Here is a 23,635-nt window from a genome sequence, read left to right on the forward strand (position 1 = left end):
CAAGTTGATGACAAGAGTCAGACCATTAGGCAGAGCCCATGTGCAAAACCTTGTGGCTGTGCTTCGGATTTTTATCTCTAATTTAAAGCAAAGAGGAGTCACTGCAGGGTGTTAAGCAGGAGAGGTACACGATCTGATCACGTTTTCCAAAGACGGCTGGCTATCATGGAAAATAGCTAGGATCAGAGCTGCATGGAAACTATTAGGAGGCATGAGCCACACTTTTCCAGAGGCCAGTGTCTCCTCAACTCCCTTGATGATGATGGGGATGCCTGCATATGAAAATACAGGTACTTAGTACCCACCTCAGACCTGAGGGATAACAATGGGGTTGGTACTAGTGACGTTTGTTATGGGACAAGGTTGGGAAATACTGCTATAGAATAGGTAAAAATGAAGAGAGCCTAATTTTTGAAAAGTAAGTTCCAGAAGAGCTAAGACTGTGACTTGGTTTGACCATGAATTTTGTATTTTGCCCATGACTTTGTGTTTTGTTGAGAATGATAAAACTAGAACAAGTGCAGGGATGTAAGTCAACTCAAAACCAGTTAGCAGTGACATTCATTCATCTGCCTTCCCAAGGTGGGTCTCCAGGAAAGGTGCCAAACGCTCCAGGTGCAGCGTTCTCCCACATTTTAAATTAATGTTTCACTGATTCAGGCCCCAGGTCTCTGATTTGTACCCCAGAGGTTTCTTATCAAATGAATGACAACTCAAATGGGTGAAAATGTAGACTTCTGTGTTGACTAGTATCACACCAACATTTCATGGAAGGCAGCAAAGTGAGCCTGGGTTCTGACATAGACAGAACTGGCTTAGGAGCCCAGCTCCTCTGCTAGCTGCCTATGTGACCCTGGACAGGGTGCTGAGCAGGTTTTTGTTTGTTTTTTTTTTCCTCTCTTTTTTGTTGTTACAAAGTTATTGGGGTTAGGCTGGGTGCAGTGGCTCACGCCTATAATCCCAAGAATTTGGGACGCTGAGGCAGGCAGATCACTTGAGGTCAGGAATTTGAGACCAGCCTGGCCAACATGAGGAAACCCTGTCTCTACTAAAAATACAAAAATTAGCCAGGCATGGTGGTGGGTGCCTGTAATCCCAACTACTTGGGAGGCTGAGGTAGGAGAATCACTTGAACCTGGGAGGCGGCGGAGGTTGCAGTGAACTGAGATCGTGCCACTGTGCTCCAGCCTGGGTGACAGAGTGAGACCCTGTCTCAAAAAATAATAATAATTAATGAAAAATAAATAAAGTTATTGGGGTTAAATTAAAAGATGAATTGTATTACATATTCAGTGCATAGTAGATGCTCAAGATACACTAGGGTATCCTAGCCTCTCCTTACTTTCCCATACACATTTTTTTTTTCTTACCACTATGAGTACAATGTAGAAAGAACCTGGACCTTAATAGGGAGATGTGTCATTCCTAGCTTTGTGTAGACAGGATTTTCCACCAATATTCATCTGCTCATCCATCCATCCATCCATCATAACTACGGGACAGACCTATAAACTTATAAACTAGGAACTAGAAATAGACTCTCCCTAAACACTGCTCTTAAGAAGCAGTACAAAAATATGTCTTGAAAAAACAAAAGAGGAAGCAGCTTACAGTCTAATCCTTATGTTTTGGTTTTCCACACTGGGCATAAATGTACCTCCATAGCCAATTTCCTTCTTGAGAAAGGTTACCATGAGACAGTGTTGCTGCCCAGCTGGGGTTACTGTAGGCCACTACTGGGGCCCACCCATCCACCCTGCTGCCTGGAGAAGGCTTAAGAGCTGGAGTTGGGGTGGAATAGCACTCCCTCAAGCTTAGTGTACAGATGGAATGAACAGAGTCCAGCTGCCCGGGAGGAGTAGGGCATACAGTGTAACACCGGCTGGGAGGATTTCTTTATTGGGGCAGAAGATTAACTGGGAGTTAAGGTATCCTGTGTTGGGATCTCAGAGCTTTGATTTTCCTTTGGAAATGAAAGAGTCACAGAACCTCAGATGGTGTCGTATCTTTCCTCACTCTTGCAAATGGGACCTTGGGAGATTCTACTTAACTTCCAGACCTCCAACTCCAAAGTGCTTAGAAGGTCATATATGAGCTGGAGTGGGCCCAGCTTCCCAGCTATGAAGAAGGTTGTATTTGCCCCTCTGCTTGTGGCTGGTTTTTACCTTCAATTAAAGTCTTGAAGATGAGCAGTTGAGAAGCCTGACTCTGACAAACCAGTATGACCAAGGATCAGCTAAAGCTCCAAGGACACAAAAGAGGCCTCTCTTCTGCGGAAGCCTGCCTGCCTGGGCCTTTCTCAAGGCTTCTGGCCCAGGATGCACTGGCCAGAGAAGCCAGGAGATCTGCTTTCTCACCTCCACTCTGCGAGAACTCTGGGTGACCCTCAACAAGTCACAGAGCTCAATTAACCTCACCTGGCCTTTGTTTTCTCCTGTAATTATGGGGTTTGTAATTATAATAGAGGATTACAGATGAACTTCCAAACTGTAATATTCTATCATTTTAACCCACAAATATGGCCAGTTATGTTATCTGTTGTATTTTTGTTTTAACATTTTTCCTGCTAATAGATTATTAAGCTCCTTGAAGGCAGGAACCCTGTACCTCTTGGTACTTCCTAAAATATCTGGCAGAGTACGTTTTAAAGATGCATTTGGTTAATTGATTACATATTGGTATGAAGAATTCTACACAGAAACTATGAGTGATCACTTTTGTGAATATTCCAGAACTGAGAACCACTAGTAAACATCTTGAATGACTGTAACTGACACATTGAAAAACCCATCAAGGGGGTCAGCAGATTGGCAGCTGATGGATGATGTGAAAATGAGGAGCGAAAGCAAATTGTTTCTTTACCAATAGCTCTTTCAAGTACAACAAAGGAAAAATGAGACCTTACGACAAAGGAATTACTCATCTTCCTTCACTCTTGGAATTTGAAGCTTGCCTGAGTTCACAAGCTGTTTTCCCATTTCCGCCTCGATATTACGTGCAGCAGAAGGGCTTTTGTGAATTGTATCACAGCCAGTCGGTACTGAGGCCAAGTCTTTCTGACCTCAGAAACACTCAACTCATGTTATCGGTCAGGTCACTGGAGTTTGAACTCCAACCCAGATAAGAAATGGTTTAGCACTTTGGGAGGCCGAGGCAGGTGGATCACAAGGTGGAGAGATCGAGACCATCCTGGCCGACATGGTGAAACCCGTCTCTACTAAAAATACAAAAATTAGCCAGGCGTGGCGCACGCCTGTAGTCCCAGCTACTCGGGAGGCTGAAGCAGGAGAATTGCTTGAACCCAGGAGGCGGAGGTTGCAGTGAACCGAGATTGCACCACTGCACTCCAGCTGGGCGACACAGCGAGACTCCATCTCAAAAAAAAAGGCTGGGCGCGGTGGCTCATGCCTGTAATCCCAGCACTTTGGGAGGCCAAGGCAGGTGGATCACGAGGTCAGGAGATCGAGACCATCCTGGCTAACACGGTGAAACCCCATCTCTACTAAAAATACAAAAAATTAGCTGGGCGTGGTGGCGGGCGCCTGTAGTCCCAGCTCCTCCAGAGGCTGAGGCAGGAGAATGGCATGAACCCGGGAGGCAGAGCTTGCAGTGAGCCGAGATTGTGCCACTGCACTCCAGCCTGGGTGACAGAGCGAGACTCCGTCTCAAAAAAAAAAAAAAAAAAAAAAAAGAAAGAAAGAAAAGAAAAAAAAAGAAATGGTTTAATTTGTTGGGGGTGTGTGTGTGTTTACAGCCATTTTTTAGGTGCCTATTTCCTGTGTGTGTGAATTTATGCAGTTATGTGTGACTTCACACTATAGATGCTTTAGAAGTTACTATGTTATTCACACAATAAACTGAAGCTTCCATGCTTGTAAATGTGATAACAGCTTTAGGCTTCCAACTCTTACTGAATGCAAGTTCTTGGGCTTGCAGGGTATAGAATTTCTCCCCAGCTGGGCTCTCAGCTCTGGGTTAACAGATTCAGTGAAACTAAAATTTGGAGTAGCACAAGGAAACAATGTTATTTTACTCTACTCCAGATATGGGAGTAGAGGAACCATCATTCATCAGTTTGCAGCTAGAGAAGAGCCAGCCTGCGTTGAGACCATCAATTACACATTCTTGTAACAGGCATTGATAGTGAGGGTGGTCAGAAGGATGTATAAGCCAAATTGTCAGTCAGAAGAAACATTTTCCTGGTGTTTTGAGGTGAGAAATAATCCCTGCATGGGTGTTAGGAAGGATTGGAAGTTGGGAATTAGATTTCTTATTAGGAATCTCTTTACATTTGTGTTGTCACCTCTTGGCCATTGATAACTGTGATTGGTTGTCTCTGTCTTATAGCTTGGAATTGCGATTGGGTTCTTGGTCCCTCCTGTTTTGGTACCCAACGTCGAGGACCGGGACAAGCTTGCCTACCACATCAGCATCATGTTCTATATAATAGGAGGTGTGGCCACTCTCCTCCTCATCCTTGTCTTCATTGGTAAGGTCATTAGTAGACAGATGGGGCAGCAGGGGGCAAAGGGGCAGGGAGACTCTGCTGACCTTGGTGGGACCCGTGTGAACATGCCCTGAAACACCATGGATATTTACAGAAACTGGAGTCTGGGCTTCTTATGGTCTTCAAATGTTTTAGCCTGGGCAGTTGTCCTGACACAATGCTAGTTGGTCCTATCCACTTTGTTAGTGGCTAAGAAAAAGTTTAATTGTCATTAACCAGTTCCCAGTCCTACCTCATCAGAAGTAATGGGTAGACTGCTAGTCCCCTTGATGAAACCCACTGAGCACTTAGGCCATCACAGGCACTGTACTGAGCATGCCTGATTTCATGTAGTCTTCAACAACCCTGTCAGTGAGGTACCACTATCAGTCCTATTTAACAAAGAGAAAAATGAGACTTAAGGGAAGTTATATCAACTATTCGAGATTAGATAGCTAGTAAGTGGCAGAGATTGGATTCAAGTCTAAGCTTGTCTATGTCCCTATTCTAAATTTCTGAAAAAACAAAACTGAAATTGATCCATAAAACTAATAATCTCATAGATTAACCCAAAAATACTTGAGGATCATAGTTCTTTACTGCTTTTTAAAAAATTTTAAGAGTAATGTATGCTTATTATAGAAAAATCTAGAAAATACAAAAAAGTATAGAGAAAGGAATGACCATTAACTTGTCATTGTACAAGTTAATCCCAACCACGAACCTCAGATAACTACTGTTAATGTTTTACTTATTTATTTAGTTATTTATTTTTGGAGATGGAGTCTTGCTCTGTCACCCAGGCTGGAATGCAGTGGCGCAACCTCAGCTCTCTGCAACCTCTGCCTCCTGGGTTCAAGCGATTCTCCGCCTCAGCCTCTCGAGTAGCTGAGATTACAGGTGGCTGTCACCATGCCCAGCTGATTTTTGTGTTTTTAGTAGAGACGGGGTTTCACCATGTTGGCCAGGCTGGTCTGGAGCTCCTGACCTCAAGTGATCCACCCGCCTCGGCCTCCCAAAGTGCTGGAATTACAGGCATGAGCCACCACACCCGGCCACTACTGTTAATATTTTACATCCATGTGCATTTAATGATTGAGGTATTTGGTAAGATAAATTTATATCCCCTTTTCTCAGCTGGGTGATATTATATGGGCTATGATAAATTTAGAACCAGCAAGACAGAGGTTTTTATTTTCAGTTAGTCACCCGTCTAAAGGTTAACCAGCTTTCTTTCTAATACCTGGAAGTTCCACCTCACATGTTAAAGGTTTCATTCCTGCCTACTGACTCCACCTCCAGAGTCAAGCAGTTCTATAATTGGGTACCTCATTCAACTGTTCTCATTGCGTTGTTCCCCGCCAAGAATCCAGGATGAGAAAGGCTGTCTAATGGGTTTAAAAGCTGGCAGAATGTATTAGACAGAGACCTTGGTGTTCCTGGTAAGGTGAGAAGCAAGGGAGCTGTGGATGAGAGCAGGGAAGAATGACACAGCCATGGGCCTCTTAGGCAGACTTTGAGTTTCAAATTATATGTCCAGCTCCAAATTCTCAAGCAGATGAGGGCCTGGTCCTTTGCAGTTGAAAATCTGGAGGTAGGACATTTCTGTTTGGGCATTTTATTATCAAGCACAGATGGATAGTCGCTAATCTAATTGAGTAAAGACCTGAAAAATCTTATCTGAATTCTGGTTCGTGGTTGCCAAATCGTTAAGCCAACACCTGCTAATGTAAAGATAAGCAAACTTTTTGCCTTGCATTCTTTCCCCCAATTGAAGGGAAGGTGAAGAGGCAAGACAATTGATGAGAGGCTCCCAACTATAATATCCAGCAGTTTCTATGGAAGGAGGAAGCAGGGCTCTGAAGTCTGTGCAAGGGCATTTTCTGGGTGGAGGGCCCCTTTGATCTGCCAGGAGAGTAAATTTCATTTCCACGCCTTCCTCTGAGTGGCGACAGTCTACTGACCTTTCAGGAACATTCTTTTGGGGTGTGGAGGAGGCCACAAGGTGCTTATTTGGAAATTTTTCTCTTTTTCTTTTGATACAGAGTCTCACTCTGTAGCCCAGGCTGGAGTACGTGGTGCAATCGTGGTGCACTGCAACCTTGCAACCTCCGCCTCCCGGGTTCAAGTGATTCTCCTGCCTCAGCCTCCCGAGTAGCTGGGACTACAGGTGTGTGCTACCACGCCTGGCTAATTTTTGTATTTTTAGTAGACAAAGTGTTTTAACATGCCTATTTTTAGTAGACACGATGTTTTACCATGTTGGCCAGGCTAGTCTTGAACTCCTGACCTCAAGAGATCCACCTGCCTTGGTCTCCCAAAGTGCTGGGATTATAGGAGTGAGCCACCACTCCTGGCCACTTATTTAGATTTAATAGGGGAACCACTTTAGCCAAACAACTAGTTAAACTGATCTGCCCTCTAGAAAATGGACTGGCCATCAATACAGTCAATGGAGAAGCATGTATTAATCTTCTTGTTTCTATCATGAGGCAAAGGTCTGATTCAGACTTTGAGAAACGAGGAATGGACCCTAGATTTTTTTTTTTTTTCCTGCAGAAAAAGACCCCTTTCAGTTATTCAGGGACTATTTATCAGCTGCTGCATGCCATGCTCTGTGCTAAGCATGGGCAACATAGTCCCTTTCCCCTTGGGAGGAGCTGTGGCACTAAGCCATTAACTGGGCTCACCAATCCCAAAGCTTTAGCTTTGTGTTGCTAGTGTGTTTTTTCAGCTCTCTGTGGTATGTTATTTGCTGGTTATTATGAGTTTCCTTGATCTTTGAACACTGCCTGAGAGGTCCAATAATTTCAGCCTTCCAGAGATCACTAAAAAAAAGTAATCAGGGCTGGGCGTGGTGGCTCATTCCTGTAATCCCAGCACTTTGGGAGGCAAAGGTGGGCGGATCAGTTGAGGTCAGGAGTTCAAGACCAGCCTAGTCCACATAGCGAAACCCCGTCTCTACTAAAAATACAAATATTAGCCAGGCATGGTGGTGGTGTATGCCTATGGTCCCAGCTACTCAGGAGGCTGAGGCACAAGAATCGCTTGAACCTGGGAGGCGGAGGCTGCAGTGAGTGAAGATCATGCCACTGCACTCCAGCCTGGGCAGCAGAGCGAGACTTCGTCTCAAAAAAAAAAGAAAAGAAAAGAAAAGGAAAAAGTAATCAGGCCAGGTGCAGTGGCTCACGCCTGTAATCCCAGCACTTTGGGGGGCCGAGGCAGGCAAATTGCTTGAGCTCAGGAGTTTGAGACCAGCCCGGGCAACATGGCAAAGCCCCGACTCTATGAAAAACACACAAAATTATCCAGGTGTGGTGGCACATATGCCTGTAGTCTCAGCTACTCAGGCGGTTGAGATAGGAGAATGGCTTGAGCCCAGGAGGTGGAGGTTGCAGTGAGCCAAGATGGTGCCACTGCACTCCAGCCTGGGTGACAGAGCGAGACTCCATCTCAAAAAAAGAAAAAGAAAAAGAAAAAAAAGTATAAAAGGACCATTCACTCAGCCTCAAACAATGAGAAGCAGCTTCAAGAAGAGGGCTGTTAAGGGTTTAATTGAAGAATTAATATTTCCTGTGGGAGTCTTAGCTCCTCTCAGATGATGGAGCAGCTTTCACTCATGTGGAACCAGCTCTGCTGGGGTGGGACCATGGGAAATTCCAGCCATCTCTGTTTTTTTCCTTTCAGTGTTCAAGGAGAAACCTAAATATCCCCCCAGCAGGGCCCAATCCCTGAGCTATGCCTTGACCTCTCCTGATGCCTCGTACTTAGGTTCCATCGCCCAGCTCTTCAAAAACCTCAACTTTGTGCTGCTTGTCATCACCTATGGTAAGGCGCCAATGTGTCTAGGAATGCATTAGAACTGGAAATGTTAGACAAGAGGCCTGATGTGTCTTCACATATTACTCTTTCCAAAGCCCAAATGTGCTTGGAAAGTTGTTGTCTAGGGTCAATCCAGAGGACCCAGCTATGCCCAAGGGCCTTTGCATGTGCTGTAAAGTCCACCTAGAAAATAATTTCTTCCCATGTCAGGTTATCTGACAAATGCCTGTTGGTCCTCCAAGTCTCATCTCAGTATCACTTTTGTAAAGCAGTAGTAGGTAAAACTTTCCCTCTCTTACCATGCTATTCCTTATACACCTTAACATCTGTCATTAAAAAAAATTTTTGCAGGTCTATTTCCCCGTTAGACTGAACTCTCAAAGATTGTGGATTTATGTTTTTCATCTTTATAGTTCCTCAGCAGTGACTGGCCTCAAGTGACTATTTGAGTAGTTACTAAATTCATAAATTAATTAATGCATGCATGCATATATGTGTCTTGCCACATCAGTCTCTCCTCAACCAGTCCTCCCTCATCCTGTAATTGACTTCTATTTTATCTGATTGTACAACAACATCCCTCTTTCATTTCATTTGCTTGGCTCTTGGAAAGATAAATTGGAATCTTAATGCTAATGTGTTGGCTTTCTTTCCCAGCATGGTGTTTTCTGTATCTTCTTTCAAACCTGTAATAAGATCGTTGGATTGAACAAGGGCAAAGACAGAGCCTCATGGCATTCCACTAAAGAGTGTCCTCCAGCTGAATGCCAGTCTATTAGTTAGTACCCTTAGTTCAAGCTGCTACATATCTACCCACCTTTATTGCTATTCAGCCTACATTTGGTCATTTAATCCACCAGTTAAAGTTTGATTAAAACCAAGAGTTAGCAAATGTGTGACATGTACAGTAACCATATGAAACAAAGAAATGAAATTAGTTTGACATGACTTATTCTTAGTGAAACCCCAGTTGGCCATGGCTTCATGTTGCCTACAGACTCAAAAGCTATTGCTTTATAACAACAACAGTGCTTACTCTGTGCCAGGTGCTTTTCATATCTGATTTTATTTAACTTCCAGTACACCTACGTGATGTTGGTACTAAAATTATCCCTATTTAACAGATGAGGAAACTAAACTCAGAGTGGTCAAATAACTAGCCCAAGGTCACACAACTTTCAAGTGGCAGGGCCAGGAGTTCAAATACAAGTTCGTCTAACTCCAAAGCCTCATTCTTTTTTTTTTTTTTTTTTTTGAGACAGAGTTTTCCTCTTGTTGCCCACGCTGGAGTATAGTGGTGTGATCTTGGCTCACTGCAGCCTCTGCCTCCCCTGCTCAAGCAATTCTTCTGCCTCAGCCTCCCGAATAGCTGGGATTACAGGCATGCACCACCATGCCCGACTAATTTTTGTATTTTTAGTAGAGCTGGGGTTTTGTCATGTTGGCCAGGCTGGGGTCTCAAACTCCTGGCCTCAGGTGATCCGCCTGCCTCGGCCTCAAAAAGTACTGGGATTACAGGTGTGAGCCACTGCGCCCAGCCAAAATCTGCATTCTTAATGCCTGTTCTATAATTGCTGATGGTCCTTCCTAGAATTGTTCCAGAGTTTCATTTTAGGCTCATCAATACATTTTATATCAACTGAAACGTTTATTTGCTGAGACACTAGATAAGAGGTGGCTTCATCCTGGTAGAGGGGCAATCCTGTTTTTCAGGCATACATAGAAATTAGGTGACCTTTCATCTGGAATAGCCATAGATGACCAGGTTCGTCTTCAAGATCTCGATCCTCCATTCCTCATTTCCTCCAGTTTCTCAATTCTCTGAGTATGTCTCCCCATTCATCCGCAAAACAAAGACAAAGTTTCCAAAGCTTAGAGACGTCCAACTAAGGAAGTTACAATTTCCCCATCACTGGGAGGTGTTCAAGCATAGATGGGACGAACCACTTGGTGGGAATGTTGTAGGGGATCTCAGGCTGAAGATGGATAGTGAAACCAGATGACCTTTGGGGGCCCTTGTAGACTCAGGATTCCATGACTCTAAGAGCTTTTACTTTTGCTAGAGTTAGATATTGTGAGTGCATTGACTTCTGACAACCATAAACCTTGTTGCATCTAACAAGAGGGTATTTGAGGCCCACCTGGGATTCTAGGGCAGATGAGTACTTCATAAATATTTTCTGTGGCTGAAAATGGTGACAGTGGTGATAACTGGGCAATGGTCCCATTCCAAAGGCTATGGTCCTCAGTGCTGGAGATTGTTGGTGTTAGGGCCAGGTCACTGACTCATGAGAACAAGAAACAGACAAAATGTACCAGGAACATTGTTACTCCTGGTCTTCGAGGGGCTCAAGCCTAGGCCATGCTGTGGGGAGCAAAGCTACTCCTCCTCCTTCCTCTTGCATGGCTGGTTGCTCACATGGTCTTTAATCTGACAGAGTAGTTTTAATCCTGTACTCCTGGACACTTTTCCTTATCTATTTGATAAAATGATAACCCAGGAAATAAATAGGAAAGCACTTCCTGAATGGTGGAGTAAGGACCTTAGAAAATCCACTCCTCTATAAAAACAAGAACGATGGCAAAAAATGTCAAAATGAATTTTTTCAGAACTTTAAACAAATGACGTGCAACAATCCAAGCAGCGTTTATTCAAGAGAAATGGCTAAATATCAGTAAGAACAGTGGGCCTTGTGTTTTCGCTTGCCCTATTCCAATCCCCTTCTCCCAGGCTCTGCAGTAGCCTTGACTGCTACAGCCTTGCAGCCATGGGGCTGTGACATCCAGCAGCCTCATAGCCGTGTTGCTGTGCAAACCAACTGCCTCATAGCCACTGGAGGGAGCAAAGTCGATTTGGCGCTCCACCCCTGAGAAGTACTATTTGACCTACCTAGCAGGTCCCCAGAAAAGCCCTGGACATGTCGTTATTTGACCTGACTTGGAGTTTGCTCATGGGAAAAGCCCTATTGCCAGGGCATTTGTTGAAAACAATCAATGGCACTGCTTAACATTGTAGCTGCCTGCAGTGGGGATAAGAGTTGGGGTGAACAAGAGGCTGGCTGAAAATGTTGAAAGGAAACTCTGGAGAATATGATGTCCATGTGGGGCTCTTTGCCAAAAAGAAAATGATTCTTAGACTTAATCACAGATTTGACACAAATTTTGGTTGAAGAATCATGTTAATTGCTTTACATGTATTATCTCATTAAATTTTCAAAACTAACCCATGACATAAGCCCTTTGTTTCATTTTAGACATGAGGAAACTGAGGCTCTAGAGATTTAGTTTCTTGCCCATAGGGCAAGAGCTATAGGCACTTACTCCAACTGTTAATCTTTGCTTTCTTCTCCTACTGTGTTTGTTCCGAATTAAAACAAACAAAAACAAAAACAATTTTTTTTTTTTTTTTTTTAACAGAATCTTGCTCTGTCACCCAGGCTGGAGTGCAGTGGCATGATCTCAGCTCACTGCAACCTCCACCTTCCAGGTTTGAGCAATTCTCCTGACTCAGCCTCCCGAGTAGCTGGGATTACAGGTACCTGCCACCACACCCAGGGAATTTTTGTTTTTAGTAGAGACAGGGTTTCGCCACGTTGGCCAGGCTGGTCTCAAACTCCTGACCTCAGGTGATCCGCCTGCCTCGGCCTCCCAACAAAAATAATTTTCTAAAATGCCCTCTGTCAATACAACTAGATGCTTTGAAATCCTCCGGAATTACCCCAGTCCTCCTAATCCCCTTGCAGTTTCATATTGGGCTTTGAAGAATGAAATGCTTCATACTTTTTACATTGTACATGTAGTGTTCATATTTAGCTCTGAATTATATGCATTTAAAGAGCATGTGGCTGGGAATTAAACAGGCAACAGCATTTCACAGGCACATATATTGGACATGCTTGGACATGTGTTGGGTTAAGAGCCTTGAGTGCTAGACTCGTAAGTTCAGAGCTGGCTCGTAAGAAATGGGAGGTCTGAGTTTTGGTGTCAGCTCTGCCAGTTACTGAGTGTACTACCTTCACCCATCTGTGCTGCCCATCCTTCATCTCTTTAATACTCTCCACCTCCACTAGAAAACAGTAATGACACTTACTTCCCATTAGAGTGTTCTGAATGGAAGTGAAAGCTTTTAATGCAGTTGAGAATAAAGACATGACATGCCTCCAGACTGCCAATCTGCCATTGCCAGACTACAATGCTATTGCATTGGTAAACTTACTGATTTCCAGCATTGCTTCTTTGGTCCAAACCAGATTTCACTAAGAGGAGGAGTAACTGTCCTGCAGCTGGTGGTATTGTATTTGCAGTGGCTTTCCAAGTGGTTCTCCAAGCCGATGAGTCAACTGCCCAGAGCTGAGGTGCAGCAATAATTGAAGGCCTTGGAGTAAATCGAGGGGGCAAGTGTTGCTGGCTTTTTCCCTAGACTTCTGGCTACACTCTTAGAGGTAGGGTTGAGAGATAAAATAAAGATCATCCAGTTAATTTGAATTTCAGATAAACAACAAATACTTTTAATATAAATATGTCTTATGCAATATTTGTGGCATATTTAACTAAGAACTATTATTTATTACAGATGTATTTATTTGCTATTTTTTTTTTTGAAATCTGGCAATTCAGTTTAGAGGGGAAGAGATGCAGGGGTTGAGCTTGGGTTTGATGTTGCTGAAATATCACATCAGTAAGAAACTGCCCGTAAAACACCCTCCCTCTCTCCTTCAACTTTGGCAATGCGGGAAGACTCAGGGAACCAGAAATTCCACGTGTCTGACAGTGTCTTTGGTGTGTTTCACAGTAGGGTGGGGTGGGATGGAGAAGGGAACCTTCCTCTGGCTACCTTCTCTTTGTGTCTCTGAGTCTTGCATTCACATGGCCTCCTCTAATGTCTTAATGATCAATGGCATGACAACTGCCCTGTTGAAAAGAATTGTTGAAAAGGCTTCTCTTCTAGAAAATGGCATACTCAAAGGCATACTTTTTCCATAGTTATGCCCCAGCCTTGCCGCCAGCAAGATTATTCATGCTTCTGAATAAACTTCCAATGCCTCTGGCATCTGAACTCAAAGTCTTGACTTGTGTATCCCAAGGTTCACCTTCCCTTGGGGCTCTCAGTGCTTTATCATTGTTCCACCTACATGGGCCTAGGGAGGGGGCTTCATGCCCCCTCTAAAATCCTAGCTGAAGAGTGGGCATAAAATCCTTCTCCGGATTCCTGGGAGCTTTGTCAAGATCAGGCTGGCCCTTTAAAACAAGAACTAAAGGGAAATGCAGAATAACCAAAACCCAAAGATATGATCTGGGGTCAGTGTTTCCCAGACTTCCTTGATGACAGGACCTCCTGGAGTGCTTGATTGAATGTGTACATAGATTTCTGGAAATTCAAATTCAGAAAGTCTGGTTTGGGGCCTAGGAATCTGCTTTCTCCCAGCATTCCAGATAATTCTGACTTGCAGCAGAGTTGAGAACCTCTGAGGTAGCTGTCTGATGGGTCTTGAAGCCCCTTCCCATCCCAGCTGCCTCCATGTTAACCCCACCACCTGGGAGCCTGGGTCTGGTCCCTGATCTTTTGCATCTTGAAGGTCATGTATTCTCAAATTCCAGACATTTTAACAAGTGCATTGGGGTTTTATTGTTGTAGTTGCTAAAGATGCAGATTCCTGGGCCCCATTCCAAGAGATTCTGATTCAGTAGGTCTATGGTAGGGCCTCAAAATCTGCATTTTTAAACTTTAAGGACTTCTAATGTCAGTAGTCACTGGAACACAGTTTGAATAAAACTGTTATTGGCTGGGCTTGGTGGCTCACACTTGTAATCTCAGCACTTTGGGTGGCCAAAGTGGGAGGATCGTTTGAGGCCAGGAATTCAAGACCAGCCTGGTAAACATAGTGAGACCCCAAAAATTTTTTTACAAAGAAAAACATTGTTTTTGACAAAGGAGAGAAAGAGACTCAGAATGATGACAGAGTCCTTTCTGCCTCTCTAAAGCCTGCCTTCTCAGTAAGTGGCACTTCTCCCAGGCGACTGATTCCAGGAATGACCAGGCCTTTCAGGGGAGATCACGTTTTCTCTTCCCTGGCCCAGCAGGCTCACCTTGCTGAGGATGATCAGACCTGAATAGAATGCAGTCACCTGTACTCCTATAAGAGGTACTCACATAGGAAGGAGCATACATTTCATTCCTGCCCTTCTGTGTGGAATGCCCAACCCCTGTGTTTAGGCAGTAGAGTGGACTTGGTTAACCATGTCTGGCAACCTTTGACAATATGGTGAGGGACATCTAGACCAAAGATGGATTCAGAACACATGCATAAGCTCCTGATTCCTCTAAGGTGGGGCTGCAGAAACAGTGGAACAGATTGGCAGCCTTCCAGGATGAACCCCTGCTCTTCCTTCCCTCCCACCCCCCTTTAACCCCAGTTCAGTCTCCTGTCTGGCCTGGAGCAGGGATGGCTGTTGGTTAACCACACTGCTCTAGGGAGCCAGTGCTTCCACCTGGAGCACGATCAGAATCACCTGGGAGGCTTGTTCAAATGCAGATTGCCGGGGGCCTCACTCCCAGAGTTTCTGCTGCAGTAGGTCTGGGGTGGAACAGAGACCACACTTTGGAAACTATTTCACTAAACCACTGAGCCCCAGAAAAACCACTCAGCTGCAGCAGTATGGGTCAACTCGTTCAGCACTCTGTTCTCCAGACCTTTATCAGGACCAGTGAAAGCATTGGTGTATATATATATTTTTTTGCTCCCAGTCCTTCTGGATAATTTCCTTCCTTTTTCTGTGGATTCTGCCCTCCTTGGCTCATCCCAGTTAGGAGAGCAACTGTTCCACCTGAAGCTAAGCCTGAGTTGGAACATTCCTCACCCTTTTCAGTGTCAGACTAGGGCAAGAGGCTTAGAGAGGAGCGGGAGGAATGAATGGGAAGAGGGGAGGAGACTGTTTTCTTTCTTCTCCTTCCCATACTCCGCCTCACTTGGCTTTTCAGGAATGTCTCCTTGTGGGACCTCTTGACTCAGAAATGGACTTTCTAAGTGGCTGAGTGTGTGCTATGAAGATTAGATGGGAATGCTGCTTGAATGAGATGTTGCTGAGAGCCTCATGATCATTGCAACCATCAGCCTGACAGTTGTAGTGACATGTGGGGACATGTCTGGGTTTATTGGCCCACTGTGGCTCTGTGCTGCTCAGGAGGCTGCATTGGGCCCAACCTTGTTGCATTCCTGGGGTAACCCACTGGGAGAGGCTGGGACATGAGGAAATTGTTCAGTGACCTGAGCTGAGAAAATCTGATTCAAGAGTCAGCTTTGTGAGGATGTAAAGCAGAGTGATTAAGAACTCTGGAGCCACACGGCCTGAGTTCAAATCCAGCTCCATCACTTAATAGCTGTGTGATTGCAAAACAAATTATTTCCCATTTTGCAAGAGAATTTGACCTTTGCTTAACTTTGTATCTTTTACCCCCTGGGAACCTGATAAAGGGAGTGTGTAACTACCTTTAGGCAACATTGCTTATGATAAAAATGTCCTCTGGTGATACAAATGGACAGGGAGACTTATTCATTCTTGTGGGAAGCCATTCTTTGTGCTTCCCTGAGTACAATGACTCTTTTCACTGGCCTGTCACTTATGGGACCCCTGGAAGCTACGCCTACAGAATTGTTGCAAGTAATGGTGGCGCCTGTGAGCATTAAGCTAGGGTGGTTGCCATACTCACCTTTCCTTGCATGTTAGCCATCATCAGAAAGAGAGTAGCTTCTGGAAGGCTGTGTGAACTGGGGTTCTATGGATTGGTTCCATCGAAGAGGAACTCCTGAGGCTGCCCTGCCCACAAGCTGTGTCCTGACTTACACCCTCCCAAGTGAATCTAATATAGAGCGTGCCGGTGGTAGTCTGTGAGCCTCAATGTTTAGTTAACGTTAGAAAGACCCCCGGTGGGCATTATGGAGTGGTTGTATTTGTTGTTTTAACTGTGTGCGCATCTTTGTTATCTCTAAAATGGTGATGATAATGCTACCTACTTTCTAGGATTGTTATAAAGTGTCTAATTCATAGGTATGTGCAGCTGCCATTGTCATCATCACCATCACCACCATTGAAAGGAGGCCAGGAGGCCTTTGCTCCTTTGGGTCAGTTCCAGTCTCAGCTACTCACTTGCCGTATGGCTTTGGGCAAATGACCTTATTGGCTAAAGATACAGCCTTTCACAGCATATTCTAGGTGCTCCTTTGGTGAATGAATTGGTAAAGTAGGAGAGTCAACTGAATGCTCTTTAGGGTCTCTTCTAGTTTCATGTAATAGATTTTGTGTGACATTGAATCAGCAAAGAAAGTTGGAGAAGGAATGGAGAAAGAGGAGAGAAACCACCTGCAGAGGGAGTGGTGTCAGAGGTCAGAGGTCTGGAGCAGCCTCAAGAAGGGGCAGGGTCATCAGGAGGAGGAGGAGGGTGTCCAGGAGTCCTACTGACCACCCCTTAGATCTACCCAATGCTTAAGAAGAATGTAGATGACTCTGCCCTGGGAGTAATACTCAACAGAGTCTATTTTCCAGGGCAAATTAAGGGGATCAGAGAGCAATAGTGTGTGGCTAAGGGAAGGTTAAATGGTTACTTTTGGTTGTTTTGAAGTATTTATTTGAGAAAACTGCAGAGTAGCCTCAGACCTCCCTGGTGTTTTCTTCTCTGAGGATGCTGCTCAGAGTGGCAGTGGGATGAGGATTTCTGCCCACCCCCCAGATGCTGGGGGAGAAGTTAGCAATGGCCCAGAAGAAAGCTGACCCTAATGTTGTATTTCTCACTCCCTCCTTCAGGTCTGAATGCTGGTGCTTTTTATGCCTTGTCCACTCTGCTGAATCGCATGGTGATCTGGCACTACCCGGTAAGGGAGTTCCCTAAGCATGTTGGACCTCAAGATGATACGGTTTCTAAGTCTGTCTTGGCAGAACCTGGGATGACTTTTAAGTCTTCATTCCCCCCAGTTCTAGGTAGCGTGATATAGTGGTTTGCTTATGGGATTCGAAGGGACATGGCCCTGGATCTCAACCCTAGCTTTGGTGGTACTAAACTGTGTGATGGCTTGACAGTGTGACAAGCTAGTTAGTGTTTCTGAGCTCTCTTTTTTTTTTTTTTTTTTTTTTTTCTGCAAAAGAAGCATAATTACTTCTTGCAAGATTCTTTTTAGGATCAGAGAGTAAATAATGACACTTGTGTATATATACATAATTATATATGATACATGTATTTATTATACAGCATAGTGCCTGGCAACACTGTTGGCAAATACATATTTAAAAAATCTCTGAATTTAAATGTTTCCAGAACCCACAAGGCCTGGGCTGGATGCTGGGAATGGAATACTGAGTGGCCTGGAGTCAGGAATAGGGAGATCCAACCTTCTTTTGAAAGGACTAGGCTCTCACACTTGCAGAAGTGGTAGCCTATGTGGCTAAGTGTTCTAGTTTTGGAGTTCAAAGGCCTGCGTTCAGATCCTAGCTCTGAACTTAACACATGCCCACATGCCTTGTGACCTTGGGCTAGTAGGTTAATCTCATTGTGCCTGTTTCTTCATCTGCAAAATGGAGAAGACTGACTCCTAACACTTATGATGGGGAATGGCGAGGAGTAAATGAGGAAACGATATAAAACCTTAGGCATGGTGCCTGGCTTATAGTAAGCACTCAAAAATATATAACGATTATCTTTCCATTCCTCTTGGCATTGATAGTTCAAAAAAACCTAAGAATGGAAATTTTAACATATATATTTTAATTTCCCCATCTGTGAAATGGAATTAACGACAGATAAGATAGAAGAGTTGCTGTGAGGTTTATGGTTTTTAAAAAATTTGCCTAAAAGTAGTTCTAAGAACAGATTTGGTTCATCCCTGTCACTCCAGCATCCAATATCATGCACACACTCAGGGTTATATTGTTGGGAGGAGTAGTTATTCTAGAATTTTCTCCTAGGCCATCTTCTTATAGGCCATCTTGTCCTGATACGTTCTGAATATTGACTCTGATGGAGCCTGAGTTACCTGCCTTTGTTCCTTCACCCCATGGTGACTGTTCTCTGTCCCGAGTCTTGTCCCATCGCCGGGTGATCTTTGGGGCTATGGTTTCCCCAGGGGGAAGAAGTGAATGCTGGAAGAATTGGCCTGACCATCGTCATTGCAGGAATGCTTGGGGCTGTGATCTCAGGAATCTGGCTGGATAGGTCCAAAACCTACAAGTAAGTGACTCATCCTCTTGGACTGAGAATTGGGGACCTGTTTTTTGAAATGACATATTCATAAGCAATGTGGCTCCAAGTCATTGTTTGGAGACCTGAGTGGCCAAGCAGGTCATTCAAGTTTGACTTCTCTGAGCCTCAGTTTCCTCGTTTATCAAATGAAGGAAGCTATACCCTTCTTAAGATCCTATGGGGATCCCACAGATCCCATAGGATCCCCACAGGATCTTAAGAAGATGAGAGCTACTGGACCTGAAGGCCTAGCATAGTCCCCTTCCCCATCCCCACTCTCTAAGTAGCTTTGTGAAAGCGATAGCGGAGGGAGAAATGAAAATGAATGGGAAAAAAACATCTCAGTAGTGGGAAGTGTTTGTGGAAACCCCAAAGAGTGGAGATGAGGAGGAGGTGATTTCACCGCCCTGTTCTCATGGCACCTTTTGGACTCCATGGGGTTAACCAAGGTGCTCTGAGCTTTCTCCAGTTTGCAGTGTATATTATCTTGCAATTATTTATACTTTGTTGGTAAATATTGTAACATACTTTGTAACATAATACTTGGTAAATATTGTAACATAGAATGCCCAGTGCTTTTTTAAGAGTCTGGAGCTATATTAAAAGGTTTTATCAGGCTAGGCAGAGTGACTCACATCTGTAATCCCAGTGATTTGGGAGGCCGAGGCAGGCAGATTGCTTGAATCTAGGAGCTCAAAACCAGCCTGGGCAACGTGCTGAAACTCCATCTTTACAAAAAATACAAAAACCAGCTAAGCATAATGGCACACACCTGAAGTCCCAGCTACTTGGGAGGCTGAGGTAGAGGATCGCTGATCGCTTGACCCAGGAGGTGGAGGTTGTTGTGAACTGAGTTCACGCCACTGCACTCTAGCCTGGCTCAAAAAAAAAAAAATTAAAAGGTTTTAGTGAATGCCAGGCCACTACCCACCCCATGGATGCCAAATCAGCAGAAGAATCTGCATTTGTGAAAAGCAGCCTGAGTTCCTCCATTCAGCAGCTGGCCTTGGAGAAAATGCTCTGGCGAACAGCAGCCCGACATCCTTCCCTTGTGATTTTCCAGTGCTGCCCATTCACTGGGTACTCAGTTAGCACTGGCTGGTGGGGCAGCTCCTGGGCTGTGTTGTACTGGGCAGAGCAGTGTCCCCGGCTGCTCTGTCAAGGCCTTCAAAGTTCCCTGTGTCTGCAGGCATCAGACAGTGGCTGACCTGTTCTCTGCCACACAAACCCGCTTCTGTGAGGCTCTGGTCAGACCAGGTCTCATTCTGGCTGCCCTCATCAAAGGCCAATTGAGACCATCCCTAGGGAGGTGGCGACGAGGAGCCTGTCTCGGCTTAATTACTGCTGGCGGGGCTTGGCCGTCGTCTCATCGCTACCATCTGTTAGTTGCTTGCTTCAGCCGGACACAAGAGCAGTGAGGACTGGCCATCCCCAAACCACTGAATAGCAGTGTCCCTTTATCCAGGGCTTGCTCTGTGGCAGGAGGAGGGAGGGATTGGAATGTTGGCTGGGCTGGGACGTGGGCAGCCAGATGATTCAGATGCATTAGAAAAGATAATGGGAGGACTGGGAAGGACACTTTCTCATCCCTCTTCAGAACCTGGAGGTCACCAGTTCCTAGCGTCACGTGATGTCTAAATCCAGTGGTCAGCACAAGATATTTTTCTCCCTGTGCCACTACCTAGGCAGAGAAAGGGCTACTTTCAGTGGGATGAGAGCTCTGTGATCCCATCATTTCAGAGCCAGTCCTTGCCACTCTAAGGCTCCCAGATTTGTCTAGTTTGGTTTGGAGGTTGGAAATTGGGTGGTGAGGTCTGTTTGTCTCAGGCTGGGACTACAAATAGTTTTTTCTAAACTGGTCAGTGGTTTAGGATGAAGCTATGGTTAAAGTTTCATCCTGGTGAGCTTGTGGGATCATCGGGCAAGACTAGAGTCCATGACGTTGCTTTCTGCAGAGTTGGTGGGAAGAGGGTGAGGGAGGAGCAAGAAGGGAGGAGGAAGCTCCTCTACCCTTAGCAGCTGCTTTGAAGCACCAGGTGGGAGCAGCATCCTTTGGAGACTCTGACCTTGAGCTTTTCCAAAGATGTAACCACATAGTGCATCATTATTCCTGCATGCAGCAGCAGAAGGGACACAGGTTTCAAATCCATTTCTGAGTTCACATCCCAGCTCTGCTTTTGTTCAGCTGGTGACTCTGGACAAGTAACTTGAGTGGCCTGAGCTTCCGTTTCATTGGTAAAATGAGAAATTGTCAGATATTTCTTACAGGATTTTTGTAAAGGTTGAATTGAAATAATAAATGCATATGAAGTGCTTCACAGAATCTGGCACTCAAGAGATGGAGGGTTTAGTTTGACACAACTATAGTGTGCCGGTTGGTGCCTCCACCATGATTCTGACTTCAGGGATGATGTGTAAAGAAAAGCTTTAAAGCTTTCGGTTGGGCGCGGTGGCTCACACCTGTAATCCCAGCACTTTGGGAGGCCGAGGCGGGAGGATCACGAGGTCAGGAGATCGAGACCATCCTAGCTAACATGGTGAAACCCCATCTCTACTAAACAAACTACAAAAAACATTAGCTGGGCTTGGTGGCGGGCGCTTGTAGTCCCAGCTACTCTGGAGGCTGAGGCAGGAGAATGGCGTGAACCCGGCAGGCGGAGCTTGCACTGAGCTGAGATCGCGCCACCGCACTCCAGCCTGGGCAACAGTGCAAGACTCCATCTCAAAAAAAAAAAAAAGAAAGAAAGAAAAGAAAAGCTTTAAAGCTTTCATCATCTGAGTCCTGATGTTCATGGTAGAGGGGCAGAGGGATGTGCAGTGCCTGTGCCCTGCCTTAGGTAGTGCAGGGAGAAGAATGCAGGTCGAATTGCAGGAGTTGGGGCTACAGCAGAGTCCTGGGTGGGCAACATGGGAAGAGAACTGCTGGAGGGGCACAGGAGGGGTGAGCCTGAAATAGAAATCAAGACTTGCTGATGGAACTCCTGAGGGGACCGACAGAGGGAAATGTAACAGGGAGTGGGTGAAGATAGGGAAGGTTTCTCACATTGAGTTTGGAAGTCAAGCACTCAGTTCAGGCCGAGAGCATATTCTCTCTTTGTTCCTGCTCTCTGAAGGGGAGTAGTTCAGACTCAACAGAAAAAGCGTTGCTGGGCCGGGCACAGTGGCTCACGCCTGTAATTTGAACACTTTGGGAGGCCAAGGCAGGCAGATCACCTGAGGTCGGGAGTTCGAGACCAGCCTGGCCAACATGGTGAAACCCCATCTCTACTAGAAATACAAAAAATTAGCCCGGCGTGGTGGCGCGTGCCTGTAATCTCAGCTACTTGGGAGGCTGAGGCAGGAGAATCACTTGAACCCAGGAGGCAGAGGTTGCAGTGAGCTGAGATCACACCACTGCACCCCAACCTGGGTGACAAGAGCGAAACTCCATCTCAAAAAAAAAAAAAAAAAAGAAAAGAAAAAGAACTTGTAGGTGATAGAGAGCACTGACATGGTCATGGGTCTTGGGATAAAACAGACGAACATAACTGGACAGCTTCTGGGGTAGTCCTAAACATGACTGCCACTTCATCATGGCTGATGTTTGTCCTGTTTTTCTTTTTTCTGGTGAGGGATGGGAGAAGGACAAAGGGCTTTGCCCTTCCTGTCTGTCTAGGACATGACAAGTAAAGGGGCAGCTTGATATTGTTCAGTGGGTTCTACAGAAACGGAACAAAGATATCGTAAGATGGCTTCATACTTTACTAGTCTTACTTATTTGTAGCATTGATTGGGATGTAATTAAATAATATTTTTTGTGATCATTGTCTGTCAGTGTCCATCACCCTCATGGAGAGAAAGTTCTATGAAAGAAAATGTCCAAGAACAAGGCCAGGCCTGGCCTTGTAAGGCCTGTAATCCCAGCACTTCAGCAGGCCAAGGCAGGTGGAGCACTTGAGGTCAGGAGTTCGAGACCAGCCTGGCCAACATGGCAAAACACCGTCTCTATGAAAAATACAAAAATTAGCCGGGTGTGATGTGTATGACTGTCCCAGCTACTCAGCAGGCTGAGGCACAAGAATTGCTTGAGCCCAGGAGGTGGAGGTTGCAGTGAACCGTGATCACGCCACTGCACTCCAGCCTGGGCAACAGAGCAAGATACTATCTCTGAAAACAAAACAAAAAACAAAACAAAACTCCAAGAACATAGCAGAGGGCTTGACATGCAGCAGATATCTAATAGATGCTTGTGGAATAAATGAATGAATGAGCCTATTAAAGTCAGAAGTGTTTGATTCAATTTCTTTGCCTCTACTTGTAGAGAGACAACCCTGGTAGTCTATTTCATGACTCTGGTGGGCATGGTGGTGTACACATTTACCTTGAACCTGGGACACCTGTGGGTAGTGTTCATCACTGCTGGCACCATGGGGTAAGTTTCACCTCTGGCCTATTTATTAGAAGACACCAGGCCATGGCTCTTAGAGCTTCCAGCATCCTAGAATGCAATATTGATGCCTTTGCTGCCTTCTCACTGACTTCTGGCAATATGGACATGGTGCCCAGGGATCTTGGTAGTACTTGTAGTACTTCCAAAGGCAGCCTGGGCTGTCTGTTCTTTTGGGATGGAATGAAGCATGAAGCACACCCTTTACGACCTCTTGGAGGCTACAACCTGTTTAGAGTCTTTTTCAGCTTTGCCTGGACAACATGGGATTATGGAAAGTACACAGGGCTTGGAACCAGAGACTCTGGGTCCTGGTCTCAGTTTTGCTGCTGCCTACCTGTTAGACCATGGGCACAGCACTTAACCATTCTGAGCCTCAATTTCCTCATCTGGAATGGAAGATAAGAGTGACCTGCCTTGTCGAGTTGTTGGAAAGATTGAGAACAATAATAGATATGAAGGCATCAAGAAGTGTGGTGCAAATGTAAGAAATTAAAGTTGCCGGGTGTGGGTGGCTTCACGCCTGTAATCCCAGCACTTTGGGAGGCCAAGACAGGTGGATCACAAGGTCAGGAGTTCGAGACCAGCCTGGTCAATATGGTGACACATTGACTCTACTCAAAAATACAAAAATTAGCTGGGTGTGGTGGCGCACACCTGTAGTCCCAGCTAC

General features: G+C 45.2%; 1 protein-coding gene across 1 annotated transcript in view; it reads left to right on the forward strand.

Annotated features, from left to right (window-relative positions):
* The window catches only part of FLVCR2 (feline leukemia virus subgroup C cellular receptor family member 2), a 70,950-nt gene that overhangs the window by 38,855 nt on the left and 8,460 nt on the right, over nt 1–23,635 (forward strand). The window contains exons 2-6 of the mRNA XM_025392851.1: nt 4,348–4,489; nt 8,174–8,314; nt 17,108–17,175; nt 18,421–18,524; nt 22,837–22,947. Coding sequence (XP_025248636.1) covers nt 4,348–4,489; nt 8,174–8,314; nt 17,108–17,175; nt 18,421–18,524; nt 22,837–22,947 — 566 coding nt within the window. The remainder of the gene's footprint in view (nt 1–4,347; nt 4,490–8,173; nt 8,315–17,107; nt 17,176–18,420; nt 18,525–22,836; nt 22,948–23,635) is intronic.

This window comes from Theropithecus gelada, chromosome 7b (assembly GCF_003255815.1).
Source record: "Theropithecus gelada isolate Dixy chromosome 7b, Tgel_1.0, whole genome shotgun sequence".
NCBI lineage: Eukaryota > Metazoa > Chordata > Mammalia > Primates > Cercopithecidae > Theropithecus > Theropithecus gelada.